The sequence below is a fragment of the Phyllostomus hastatus genome, unplaced genomic scaffold (genome assembly GCF_019186645.2).
Source record: "Phyllostomus hastatus isolate PE091 unplaced genomic scaffold, TTU_PhHast_1.1 phas_scaffold_78, whole genome shotgun sequence".
Taxonomy (NCBI): domain Eukaryota; kingdom Metazoa; phylum Chordata; class Mammalia; order Chiroptera; family Phyllostomidae; genus Phyllostomus; species Phyllostomus hastatus.
In genome coordinates this window covers 28,726,664-28,741,144 of record NW_025334041.1, presented here as the reverse complement: position 1 = coordinate 28,741,144, position 14,481 = coordinate 28,726,664, and the positions used below count along the sequence as shown (strand labels likewise).

The window sequence follows — 14,481 nt, the reverse complement described above, 5'->3', positions numbered from 1 at the left end:
AACAAAGTTAAAAAAAGACAGATGGGAACTGACACAACTCTTAACACACTGAATTTTAGGGCATTTGAAGATTTTAATTAAAAAATAAGCCCTGGCTGGTGTGGCTCAGTGGATTGAATGCCAGCCTGTGAACCAAAGGGTCGCCAGTTCAATTCCCAGTCGGGGCACATGCGTGGCTTGCAGACCAGGCCCCCGGTAGGGCATGCACGAGAGGCAACCACACAGTGATGTTTTAAAAATTTTTTAAATAAATAAAATAAAATGGAAATTATAATCTACAAAAGTTTGAAGGGGGGAAATTGCTCTTCATAGCTGTTAATTCAGCACATCACTATTTTAATTTTTCTTGCCAAACATAATCATAAACTCTATTTAATGTAATAACTTTATAATAAGTTTTGCTAAATTTGCACTCTATATTCCAGGTTCTCAAAGTGGAGATGTTTCTCCTTCTCCCCGATTATCCTCAGTTGTGTGAGTGACAGCTCCCCCTCAGCTCTTCTGACCCTCCCAGCCCTTTTCCACTGTCATTCATAGGAAGCCATCTTATAATTATCTATCCCCATTCAGTTCCATCAGTTTACTAGATATATTACTTTGTACATGGAGAATTACATCTACCTGGCATGTAATTATCTCCACCAAACTGCTCAAGGTGGGTCATTAGTTTATTAGCTCCTGTCTAAAGATGTGTGGGTGCTCTAGAATCAGGAGATACAAATGAAAAGCATAGTAAGTACAATCAAAGCAATTTTATTTTCTTTGTGATCCATTAAAATGTTTTACTTGCTTTCACTGCTATATACCTTTCCTCTAACTGTGACTGAATTTTATTTCTTTAAATAGCTCTATTTATTCTACCACTGCAGTTTATTGTTTCCGATAAGAACTTCCATATGTTTTCTCATTTTTTGAGTGTTTGATGCAATCAGACCTATTATTTTCTTCTTAAGAGAACTTGATTTCATCAAGAGACAGGAAGCAGAAAGAAAGAAAATAGAAGATTTGGAAAAAGCTCACGTTGTGGAAGTGCAAGGCCTACAAGTACGGGTGAGTTATGTGATCAAAGCCCCTTAATAATGGGATAGATTTGCCTGGTACTTGGAGAGAAGTGCTGGTTTAGAGCTTTACAAATGGATTTTTTTCCCCTTAGATTAGGGATTTGGAAGCTGAGGTGTTCAGGCTGCTGAAGCAAAATGGGACTCAAGTAAATAATAACAACAACATCTTCGAGAGAAGAACGTCTCTTGGTGAAGTCTCTAAAGCAGATACCCTGGAGAACTTGGACGTCAAGCAGATGTCTTGTCAAGATGGCCTGAGTCAAGGTTTGTTGTCAAGGCCTGCCCACAAACATTGTTTTTAATGCCTGTAAAAATGTGGCTTTACATTCCTTTTCTTATCCAGAGATTTAAAAGCTGAAAATGCCTTCCTGCCATGGGGAAGAAGAAAAGCTTTATCAAAATAAGAATTTATTATTTAGTGCTTCTCTTATATGAAAAATAAATGCTTTGATGTAAGGAAACAAAATTCCAACTTAAACAAGCCAAATACTTTAAAACCATCATAATGTTGATAAACTTAATAAACTACTTTAAAGTGATAGTTCATCCCATCTGGATTGAGCCTAACTACTTTTATTTTAATGAGTAAGGCTTGAAATTTTTAAACCACTAAAGATCTTTTTCATAACATCAGAAGGCTGACTACTTACTTCCAGCTCTTGGAATTCATTTGAGTTAAGAAGTTCTATGTAAGTTTTGTGCTTTTTTCTTGCTAATATATAATTCTCATTCTTTTATTCTGTCCATTCTATTATTTGGTCCAAAGACCAAAACAATGGACATATTTTCTATATAAATGGTTGTCTACTTTTCATATACCAGCCGTAAGTAAATCACCGATTTTCTCACACACATACACACCCAGACATAAATTGTATGTGTATGAACATGAGTGAATGTTTCAGTGTCTATAGTCCATATACAAATTAGAAAATGTATAAGAATTTGTCATTATAAATACACAGGAGGATGCTGAACTCTTGGTTAAAACAGCTCCCTGGCAGCCCCAGGGCAGAGGGATGGGAGGACCGTGCAGCAGCAGCAGCAGCAGCAGCAGCAGCAGCGCCAGGAGAGGGCCGGGGGTCCCAGGCAGGCCTGGGCATGCGGTGCTGCTCTGCACGCTGCAGAGCTGCTTCACACAATGGTCTTTCCCACTGTCACTGGAGCATTAAAATTTCTCCAGTGAGACGTTTTTATACAAAAGTACTTAGAGCATATTGTTAACTTTTAGAACTAAACTCTTAGCCATTAAAAATGAAAAGTATTGGAAATCTTCATTTAAAACTAAAATGATATCTAGAGATTTGCATCCATTCACTAAGTTTATATCCTCTTTCTGGGTTTTCTCTTAATAAGATATAATCTCTGTATAATGCCTCCTGGGCAGCTTAAATTCGAGTCTTTAGCTCCAGCACTACCACCTGCTGAAGAGCTGTGTGACTTCATTCAGGCCCTTCAAGTCAGTGGGGTGGTTTTACTACCTATTATATATAAATAGGAACACTTCTCTCTCCCCCACCCAAGGGTGTACTGAGGCTGTAGGGCTGACTTAGTCTGTGGGGCGAAAGATAGCATTTAGAGCTTTTATAGAATTATAATTTTTATATCTGGAACTTTGTAATAGTGATTTCTAAAATAAGGTTTTAGAAATCAAACCCATGCTTTTCCCTGTTTTTGAATTTTTTAATTCTTAAAAGCAGTTGTGCTTCATAGTAAACATGCGCCCTGCCATGGCATTTGCAGAGGCACGATCAGCAACCGGGACCTTCCCAGAGGCTGGGTCGTTTCTGCAGTACCTTGTCAAACATTTAATTAATGATATTTATGAAATTATATGACTACAGAAGATCAACAGACTACACTATTAACATGCTGATTTAGATCAAAACCTGACATTTCTTCTGCACCCATTTTCCCTTCTACACCCTCCATTTTGCCACGTAATTATCAGTTTCCCTGGCAACACTGTCGGCTCCCAGTGAGATGCAGAGAAACCCGCCCGTGCTTGTGCGGTGGAGGGAGAATCAGTCATCTCAGACATTAGTGGTAGCACATCAAGAGGCGCTCTTCCAGTTTTGCTGCCAAGGACAGTCAGTGATAAATCTCCTTGAATTTCAATTGCTTGATCACATAAACAAAATGGCTTGGTCAGTAGCTGGATAAGAATGCTTTGGAAAGCACTTTTCTAAATTGATCCTTCGCCTCTGTTGCTAGGGAACGCTGAAGTCCTAGAGGTTTAGAAAAGGAAATAAAACAGGGGACCAGGCACGGACCAGGCGGCACTTAAGGATCCCCCAGCCGTGTCTCCAACACACACCTCGTTGCAGCAGGGAGCAGCCACCGGCTGCAGTCTGTCCGTCCTGCCGGTCCCTGCCCCTCAGACTCAGTACTCTGCACTGCCCCCTCCACACCCCGGACCCTGTCCAGTTCTGATTCGCTTCCCAACCACTGGATGTTTTATTGATTAGCATACTTTCAGGCCATGAGGCAGCTCAATGAAGCAAAAGGATTATCAAGTATACATCAGTGAAAGTGATGTTCGAGTGAAACAGTGAAAGAAAGAGCAGGGAAGGGGAGAGCAGAGGGCCCAGAAAGGAAAGGGGAGGAGAGGGAGAGCCGATGAGCAGCTGCTTCCCCACATGCACCCCTGTTCTCCTAGGACAGAGCGCCCCAGGGCAAGGGTCAATTGTGTGACTCTCAAAATCAAATTATCATACATTTTTAGAATGAGAAAACCATGTTTCAAACCATGCACAAACTTACCACATGAAAATTATATCTCAACTTCATTTGTTTGGTTCTCTCTGTAATCTAAGCCCACTTAAATAGCTCATTAAATTTTTTATAGACTATATACACCCCTTTATTATTTAATACATTTGAATGCTTTTTTCTTATCATAACACATAAAGCAAATATAACCATTATTCTTTCACCGAGAGCCTGAATAAACCTTAAATCCCTATAGGCTTGTGACAATCTTTGGTCCATTGTTATTTTACATGTGTTCCAGAACGTGAAAGATAGTTTTGCCCTGCTGCCATGTTGACTGTTTGTCATTTCTCAGTGCTCGAGTAACACTGAGCAGCAGCAGTTCTGTACGTTGTGTCTGAGTGCCCTGGAGGGACGGGATACGACTGTGGCTGCACAGCTGGTTATGGCAGCATTGGCCTGAGAGCAGCGGACAGGCACGTTAGAGAGATTGTGGCAGGAAAAAGGGTCGTAGTCTTAGTTTGATTAGATTCCCAAGAAGAGTCTCTTAAACAACAGGCTCTTCCTTAGCTTCTACTTATTCCAGGATTCTTATGATAAAACTGTCCTCAGCTTCAGGTATTTTAAAGGCAGTTTGTTAATGAAAAATTATGCATATTCCATAGAGACACGGAAAGGAAGGCTAGGACTGATGGGCAGAAATTGTATGAAGGCAGGTTACGTAAGTGCCACACCTTCAGAAACGTCATCTGGAACACCGAAAGCCTGCTGGCACACTGACTTGTAACAGGAAGGGTGGCTGCTCGGTAGGAAGATGGGTGTTTGGGCCCACTGAGTGTACAGTAGGCTGCGTGATTTGTAGGGTGGCTGGGATCAAGGGTAAGGAAGCTAAAGGGTTTTATGTAAGAACAATAAATAGAAGACAGATTTTCAGAAATGAGAGGGGGTTTGAAGAAAAGAAAAACATGAATGAAATCAGAATTATACCTTCCTGAAGTGTAGACAGTAGGTTAAAGGTGGAGCTGTGTGTCAGTGGCATGCTGTCATGTTCTGGGAGTGACCAGGGCTTTCCGTGCCTGAAGAGGGGTCTGTACTTCCTTCTGTGCGTGTTGTGACCGATGCACAGGGTTGACGCGCGACAGGGGCTGTGTCATGCAGTCTGAGGATCTCCGAGATTTTTTTGCAAGAGACCAGTTATCACAGCAACAAAAAAGATAAAGTAGCTAATATGAATTCAACAAAAGAAGCTCAAGACCTGTGGAAAGACATTCAAGGAGACTTGCATAAATCGGAGAGGTGGGAAGCTTCAATGTTGTAAAAAACGCCATTATTCCAAATTAATCTATATGTCCCATACAGTGTCAGTTAGAATTTAAATAGGGCAATTATTTATTTATTTATTTATTTTAGAGCTTAGCAAGCTCTTTCTAAAACATATATGGCACAACACTTGGCCCAGGACAGTGGAGATACTCCCGAAGAAATCCAGTGTGAGAGGACTTGTTGTTCTGTCAGACACCAAGATCCGTGGTGGAGGAACAGTGACTGAGACAGTGTGGTGCAGTCCCACCGGCTGACAAGCAGGCCGGTGCTGCAGAGCGGAGTCCGGAACAGACCAGGCCGTTTATGCCGATTTGAGAATAACATGGAGCTGGCGCTGCAGGTCAGGGGAGAAAGGGTGGGCTAGCGAGTGGTGCTGGGAGAATTTGCTGTTCACATAGAGAAAAATGAAGTTGATCTGCCTCATAGCACTCGTGAAATGGATTCCAAATGAATTAAAGATTCAACTATGAAAGGCAACATTTAAACCTTTTAGAAGAAAATGGAGGAGAATGTTTATATGATTTCTTAAGACACAAAATTCCAAATCATATAAAAGGTTGATAAATTTGACCACAGTGATACTAAAAAAATCTGATCTTCAAAAGACACTATAAAGAATTTGAAAAGAGAAGCCAAAAATTGAGAGAAGATATTTGTAGCCTGTACAATTAAGAAAAAGGGTTGTTATCCAGAATATACAAAGAGCTCACACCAGTCGTCGGAAAACAGAACTAAATGGTCAAAAGACATAAGCAATCAGTTCACAGAAGAGAAAACCCAAGGTTGGTAAACATACGTAAACATCAGTGTTATTAGTAAAATTCAAGGGACTGGCAAAGATAGTTTCATAGTAGGAAAAAAAGGAAAAATCATACAACAATTCTTGTTAAAACAATTTGGTATTATCCAGTAAAATGAAAGATGTATACATGCTGTGTCCAGTGAGTTCCCCTTGGCAGGTATATTCGCCCTCTGGGAGCGTGCCAGTGCACTGAAAGACACGTTCAAAAGCGCAGAGCCACGCCGTCTGTGCTGGCTGCAGCACGGACGGCTGGGAGTCAGCCCTGATCCCACCCTTCAACTTAAGCCAACGACCAGAGACATGATTTGCAGAATATTCTGTACAGTTCATTAGCACGTACATAAAGTTTAAAAGCAAGCAAAACTAATTAACATATTCTTCAAGGATGCTTTGTGGGATAGTTAGGAGAAAAAAATCAAAGGTTACAACTAGAGATGGGGCACAGAGAGAGCTTCCAAAGTACGCCTTTTGTTTTTCAGGCTTGATGGTAGATACATGAGTATTTTTTTCTCCTTTTTCTATGACATACACATATGATACAAATTTTTGTAGACATAAAGTATTTTAGCATATGAAAATTTAACTAACATACTTGAAAGATAGAAATGAAAACCACAAAGGATATTTTTTAGGCTTAAAATATTAGTCTAAGATTTAGTAAGAAAAAAAAAAAAAACAGCACTTGGCAGACATTTACACCCATGAAGTGCCTGAGGTCTCCTCCAAGAAATCATTTCTGCCGAGGCTGCCACCTGGGGTGCCTCTGTCCTTGGTGCCTCTCCACCCTGACCCCTGAGCCCTTGGTGAGGGTGCCTCTTCAGATGCCTGTGGCTGTGAGGCCAGGCCAGAGCCCGGCCACCACATCTGCTTCACTTCCTGATAGAGTCTGAGAGCACCTTCAGCATTCGCTGTTAACACTGGAACCCAGAACTTGACAATGAAGTGAAAGGTGTGATTAAGACTGGAATTCATTCAATGGAAAGAAAGGGTTTAAAGGGGAAGGGGATGCTCGCACTGTTACCAGGAGTGCTGCACACAGCCCGCCAGGTGCAGAGCGGGGAGGCATTGCCCCGCGCTGTCGCCATGTTCGGTTCTGGGTGGGGGCGAGGAGGACTCTGGAGTGCGGCCGGGCGTGCTTTGTCATGAATACAGATGTAATTTCTTGGTAAACTTACACAATTTTCATTTTTTCCAGAACAAATTGTTTTTAATAACTCAATCCCTGATAAATAATTTTGACCTTGAGATATTATTGAATTGTACTAATTAAAGGGTGGCCATTTCCAATAAATCACTATGGGAGATTTTAACAAGCCCACCAAATGAATGAGAAATCAGTACTTATTGATTGGTTTTTGGCATGTCATTAAACCCAAAACCAGTCCTCTTACTCAAAACACAAAGCGCCTGAAGTGCCTGTAAAGTTTTGTGCAAGATTTGTGCCTGCCTTTGTGTTCACCAGAAAGGCTTTTGCTGCCAAATCAACAAGGCGTTCAAAAGGAGGCATTTGGTTGCAAAATGACAGCCCTCCTTGGTTCTTATTTCTCACTGCATCTCCGCAAGTTCATAGACGTCACCAGACCCTGCGGTCCCACTGACGTGTGCATTAGTACAAGAAGATACCTGAAGTTGTTTTGATAGAAAATGAGTTATTTTGTCAGAATGAGCTTAAGCTTAGTTATTTTAGGGAAAGTAGACTACTTTATATGTTATTTTGGCTTTTGAGTTTTATTTATTTGAAGTTGAGCTATAAGGTAGATTATGATCTTCTGGAAGAAAAGACTCTTTTTACCCTGATGTGGGATGTAGCCCCTTTTCAAGAAAACTCCACAAGCTATTCTAAAATGTTTCTTGCATTTTATAAATATACTCTGGTTCAACATGGAATTCTAATTACACAGACTGGAAGCTGCCATGTTGTTATGCTAAGGTAAACTGACTGAAAGACTAGGCTGGGGTCAGAAAGGAGGCTAGAACGGGAGGAAGGAGAAGATGCTGCATGGAGCAGTTTGTATGTGAAGTTCATTCGTACAGATTGGGACGGGCCACACATTCCACTTAGGATTTCTGCCAGCCAAGAGGGAAACCTGGCCAGTCGTGAGGCTGCAACGTCTGTAAAATAAAACTCAACAACGAAAAGCTACTTCTGGAATCAGGACCAGAAAATTCTGTACTATTGTATATGGTTTTGCACAGTGTGCCAACCATATTGTTTCCATAGTTATAGTATCTAGATCGTGAAGATTTTGTGGGCTAGTCATAGTAGCCCACATTACTATTGTAATAGTATTTACAACAATAGGTTGTAACTCAACAACCTATTGTAACTCAATTCCTTTAAGTGGACATAAAATAATATTCTATTGTACTTCCATACTGTATAGTAATTATACCTGAGACCTAGAGGAAATTCCACTTATGAGGAAACTTAAGAAACATTAGGAAGTAGATATACCAAAAAACTCTATTGCTCATGAATTTTTTGATGAAACAGAAGGGTTTGGGGTCATCAAAAAAGCCATCTGGATTTTTATTTTGGTTTTAAAATTGTTTATTTAGGTTACATTATCAAAGACCAAGTTTTTAAAGCATAAATGTGGTTTACAAATCACTATTAAGGAAACTTTGAATAATATTTAGTTACTATTTGCAAACTTAGCTAAGTGAACATCTACATTTAAACTTGCATTTATAAATTTGTTATGTTTGATTTCCTTTGTAAAGTACTATTATTAGCAACTGACAGTGTTCATGAATGCTTAAGAAATTCTGATACATATATTATGTTATCCTTACAACTGCTGTGAACCTTGAGTTTTCTTAAATCTTCTAATGCTATACATATTTTGGTCTTACTGTAGCAAAAGGTACTTTCCCATGGCTTATCCTGCCAACAACTGTCATCTCAGGGAACTTAGGTTATTTTCTACCAAAGGCGTAAGACCTGCATTCTTCCCATACTAATCAAGGAAGTTATAGTATTAAAATACATAATTTGGGGAGTTGCCTAGTTAGCACACTTGGGATTACTAATGTCCAGAGATTTTTGACTGAGAAACCGACTACAGTCGTGTAGTCACCCTTCAGTGAGAGCACAGAACCTTCTTTCATGTTGTCATGTCAAAGACACTACAATGTCCAGAAGAGGACATCTGCACATCTCACCTAGACCCAACTTTTGCACATGACTTCATGGTTCTACTCACAGAAGTCTGCAGTTCCCAGCCAGGTAGATTTTCCGTTTCTTTGAATTTTAGGTTATGCAGATCTTTTCTATCAGATTGTAGAGACATCTGACACTGAAGGACTCCTAACATATTTAAATGCCTTTGTCTGTTGTCTACATCTATATTCTGTATTTGTCATGGTCTGTGAATCAAGCAACCCTTCTAAGAGCTTCAAGTGATACACGGTGGGACCTAGGATATCTCACATAGTTTCTTCCTGACTCACAGCCGCTACCTCCACGGCAGGCTGGCGGCGTTACTACAGAGGCACTCCCGAGATACAGCTAGCAGAATGTGGACCTCTCTGCCCTCTGAGAACAGGAAGGTAGTTTGACTTTAAGCTGAAGAAGGCTGACTTTAGGTATCAGACTGCAGTAAAGAACGCGTAACCAAATTACACTTCAGAGGGCATATAAATCGTTTCGAGATTGCATTTATTGACAAAGTTAAAAAAGGAAGTCCTTAATATTTTTCAAAGATTAGCAAATGAATTGTACAGTTCATGCAACAGTAAACTCAGTCCTAATTAAAAGATTAGGAAACAGCAATAATCTTCTACTTGTTCTGAAATGATAAGAAACCAGCTTTCTAAAATTTAATAAATATGACTTGGGATACAAAATGTATCAGCTTTTAATAATTATAAAGAAACCAACTTTTAATGATGTTTGGGGTGAGAGGTGCCCAGGGTTGGGCTCCTGACGGAGGTGTTATAAGATGAGCTGAAGCTGTGTAACTTGGCCTCAGGTGACTTTCTGATTCAATACATCTTCCCTATACAACACTGAAACAAAGTAGCAACTGGAAGCTAAGCCATGGGGTCTTATTTAGGCCAAATATTCAGGCAGTTAGCACTGTAGCAAGGCAGGCAGACAGTCTCCATAGATGTCGTGATAGGGCAGCCCCCTCCCCTGGGGCAGGCTGAGGGACACACAGATCTGGACAGTTAACAAGACCAATAGTGGGAAATACTGAGTCCTAAAACACAGAGCTATCAGATTAGAATGGAATGGATATCTCTGTAAAAGAAAATGTGTTCAATGTGTTTTATTTTTGTTCATTAATTGTAACTACATAAGTAATACATAAATGCAAAAAAATATATAATACAAGAAAATTTTAACATTACAAATAAGATTAAAGTACTGTTCATTGACTAACATCCCCAAATGTAATACCTTTTTTGGAAGTAACCATCGTTGTCGATCTGAAGTGTATATCTTTCTCATGTTTTTTTCCCTCTGCAATTACATGTGTGTATCTACCATTAGACAATATATATTTATGTTGCAAGTTTTTAAATATTTATGGTGAATATACACATTGTTCCGAAACTTGCTTTAGTCACTTAAGAATATCTTGCTAAGCTTTTCACTGTCAGTGAATAGACATTTATTGATTGCTTATTACGTACCAGTCATTCTTCTAAGCACTTACATATCTTCTTATGCACTTAGTACTCAAAATGCAATTACTATATTATGTTATTATCATGTCAGTTTTGCAGTTGAAAATTCTGAGGGACAGAGAGTTTTGGTAAATTGCCCAATTTAGTGGCAGAGCCACTGTTCTGGATTCTTTTCAAGGAAGACTAACTCCCAGACTACCTCTGTGGTAACTACTTAATACCACCCCTATGCAATTCATAAACCTGCCTCTTAGTGCTGTATGTATGAACCCAAAGCCCCATGGGCCCACCCTTTATGAACTTGCAGTGACTGTAAATGATGTGCATCAAGTGTCTCATTATGTTCAGCATTTCAGTGATAATAGCACAAGCCAGGCAGCGTGATGGTGTAAGTAAGGTCTGGCTGCTCTCGAGGAGAGTAATGTGCATGAGAATGTGGAGCAGACCCCATTGTCATGCTGCTCCGTTCCTCTGCTCCCCTGCCGCCTGGGTCTGAGCCGTGGGCAGCATTCCATTTACGTCAAAAATAACGTCAATCCAGTGAAAAAAACCGAATGACTCACAGCATTACTTGAGGAAACTGATCTCAGTGTAATATGATATATGGCATCCTAATTTCACAGAACATTTTTCATAACAGCTGCTAAAGTCATACTCAAATCTATTACATTTCTTTTAAAGCATCCAATTCAAAGCAATAATGAGGCTATTCTTAAGATGCAGGTATACTGAGGTGGAGTCCCACCCACTTAAAACTGCTCTATCATCAGCTACTTTATATCCTTTTTGTATTTGTCTGGCTATGTGTATCGATTCACTTGAGTCTGCTCTTCTTTTATACGTCTAGTTGAATTTGAGTCAGGAAAAAAAAAGGTCTATTTCAGAGACTGGAGGGTCTAAGAAAGAACAGAAAAGAAAGGAGAAAGGAAAATGAAACTTTCCTCTGATTCTTAGGGACAGCAGAGCAACATGCCGTGGAAAGAAGGGGTAGAGGAAGGACCCAGAGTCTTGGGTTCACGGCAGTAGTCCTGTGCTTCTGATGAAGGTCTCTGTGAGAATGAACGATGGTGCGAGAACGTGGCCACACTGAGCCTTACATTGAGTAGCACGGAGCTTAGAATCATTACCCAGTGGGATTTCTCCTGACATCACCAGCACAGGACTGACAGATCAGTTTTTTTATGTAAGAATTTTATTTCTTGGATAAATATAAAGCCAAATAAAAATCCCTCAATTATTTTTTCTTCTGGTACTGTATACTTCTGGGAGTTGGCAAAGGGAGCTGCTGGCATATATGTTTGCTTGGAACATAAAGTAAGACCAAAAAGAGGACTCGAAGAAGGCAGATTACTTGTGACGTTTGCTTTCAGACTTGAGAATGGCCTTCTGGAAGGACAAGCTCCTGAGGCTGAACTCCATCCAGTCTCCTCCTGCACAGGCCAGCTGTGGGACACAGTTAGAAGAGAAGCTAGTAAACTTGCAGCCTCTGTTTTCCGACCTGAGAAAGAACGGTGGGCTAGAATCTTTACGGTTCTTTTGAGTTAGAATATTCTGATTCTTCTATGACATGATAGAAAAAGTGAGCTTCCAGAGGTTGAACAGATTACTCTGCTAGTGCCCAGCAGCTTAACTGCTATCTATACATACCTCCTCCTTTGCACACAGCTCCACTCACACTCCCGGGGGGTGGGGGTGACTTCTGGTGTCTCCCAGACAGTGTTCCTTCTGGTATAAGAGCTGTTGAAGGGAATGACCTCAGCTACATCCCACTTTTCCAGTTTTTTACTTTAAGACTTTTTTCAATGGGAATATAAGTCACTGATTTGTAACCCATGCATAACTACCATAAAGTGACCCTGAGCTCTTTGTTTTCAGATACTTAAAAACTGTTAGTCAGGTGCTGTGCATTGTTGGCCACTTGGATAATGGATTAGAGGCGCTGCTTTTCGGATTTTGGCTGACTTCATCCTTTAAAGACGTAGTTCCACTCGTGCACTTCAGTGGTTAGAAGCTAGTCAGTGGTAGCCGATATTAGAGCAGGCATACCAGATTGCCACTGGGGGGATGACTGACACCAGTACCGGGCACATTACTGAATAGCAATGGAGCTGAAGTCCCAGAATAAAGTCTCTGTATTCTGAGCCCTGCTGAGACATCGTTCTCCCACTCCCTTACTCTGACCCGCCCCTGGTGACAGAGTGGCTCCTGCAGTCCTGGGTGCTGAGTTCTCTGTTGGGTCCACAAGGGCCAGGGTTCTATCACAAACAGAGCCATATTTTCAAAAGTCAATGAGCTTCCTCCTTAGGTGTTTATGTCACTAAGTAACCAAAGCCATTATTAGACCAACCAAACAAGAAGTCATCTGAGAAACTTTTTTTCTGTAGTTTTCAATGTCTCCTATTTTATGCTCTCTTAACACACGTGTGGCAGATTGATGGTACTATGGCACACGTAGCCTGCTGGAGAAGTAAACTTCCTAGACTAGTCACGTGATAATGTGATTTTGCAACTGAAAACACAACCCCACTGGCATTAAAATCTTACTCTAATAACTTGGTCAACACTAACTAAATTGAAGTGCACGGAGTAGTAGCCTGGGAGTCAGAAAAAGCTAGAATAATCGTGGCAGTTTCTCAGCTGGCTGTGTAGATGCGGCAGGTTGCTCAAGTTCTCTGAGCTCAGCAGAAGAAACACACTTAGCACCTGTGTCTTGGAGCTCTTGTGAGGAACACAGGAGACGGTGTATGTGACAGTGCTGTGTGTCACGGAACGTGAAGTCCAAGTACAAAACAGATGCGCTGTAAAATGTGCATCTGTGATAGTATATAGTAATTATATATAATAATAATATAATATAGTGATATTATATAGTTTAATAATTATTATATTATTTCTTTCACCTGTTGGGTGTTTTCACATTTTATATGTAAACAAGAGCTTGCAAGGTTGATCCTCTCCCAATTGCCACAATTAATGAACTCTTCATGGGTAGCTGCAAGTTTAGATTTTAATGGAAGGAGTAAATTAAAGTGATCAAGGAGATTATTTTGTCTCAAATATAAATATAAATATAATAACATGAATAAATAATATTATCATTAATAAATGATAATATCAAAAATAAATATTTTTCTTTCAAATATAAAAAACAAAAAGTCAAAATCTTCTTTAAATAATGTCATTCAACAGATGTATCCCCGGGGGGCAAATGTGTTCATTAGAATCATATGCCAAGTGCTAAGTTCCACAGGTAAGCGAGATATAGCCTGAGGCGCTTGCTTGTCTAAGTTTTGTAATATAACATATCTGGAGTGCACCTTTAGAATAATACTGTGAAAAGGCATCTCCTGGGGTAATGCTACTAAAAGAAATTATTTTATTCTATTAATAGCAGTACTAATTATTTTTTTATAATTCAATTATTTGCTTTATGTTAATAATTTATATCCAGAAGTACTTAATTATTAATTTCTTGACCATTATGATTTCACTTAATGACTGCCACTCTGAAAAGGTAAAAGTAAAACCATAAAAGCCTATTAGTAAATTTTGCTCAAGAAAATTTACACCAATGGTCATCTTTTGTTACCTGTACTGAACCAGCCACCTGACTTTTGTAGGCTTCTGTCCTTGGTTTCTAAGATCTCCCAGCTTTGCTAGACCTTCCTCTTCTATATTTGTTCATCAAACACTCCCTCATGCATATACATACATACATACATACATACATACATACATATCAGTGATTTTTATAGTTATATGGTGGGAAGGTTTTGTGCTCTTTGGGTGTTAGATTTTTGTTGTTGCCTTGGTTATCTTTAGTGCCAGTTCTTTCCCCCTCAACCTCTGTGCATTTCTTCCAGATCTCCCTGGGAGGTTTTTTGCTGCTATTTCTGTTACCTGTAGGATCTTAGACAGGCTGTCTTGGCTGCCACCCATTTCTGGCCT

At 39.9% G+C, this 14,481-nt stretch overlaps 1 protein-coding gene across 4 annotated transcripts in view; it reads left to right on the top strand.

The window, feature by feature from the left end:
• The window catches only part of PPP1R9A (protein phosphatase 1 regulatory subunit 9A), a 264,322-nt gene that overhangs the window by 216,961 nt on the left and 32,880 nt on the right, over positions 1 to 14,481 (top strand). For all 4 annotated transcript variants that reach the window (XM_045827667.1, XM_045827666.1, XM_045827665.1 and 1 more), the window contains 2 exons: positions 954 to 1,050; positions 1,154 to 1,325. In XM_045827667.1, coding sequence (XP_045683623.1) covers positions 954 to 1,050; positions 1,154 to 1,325 — 269 coding nt within the window. The remainder of the gene's footprint in view (positions 1 to 953; positions 1,051 to 1,153; positions 1,326 to 14,481) is intronic.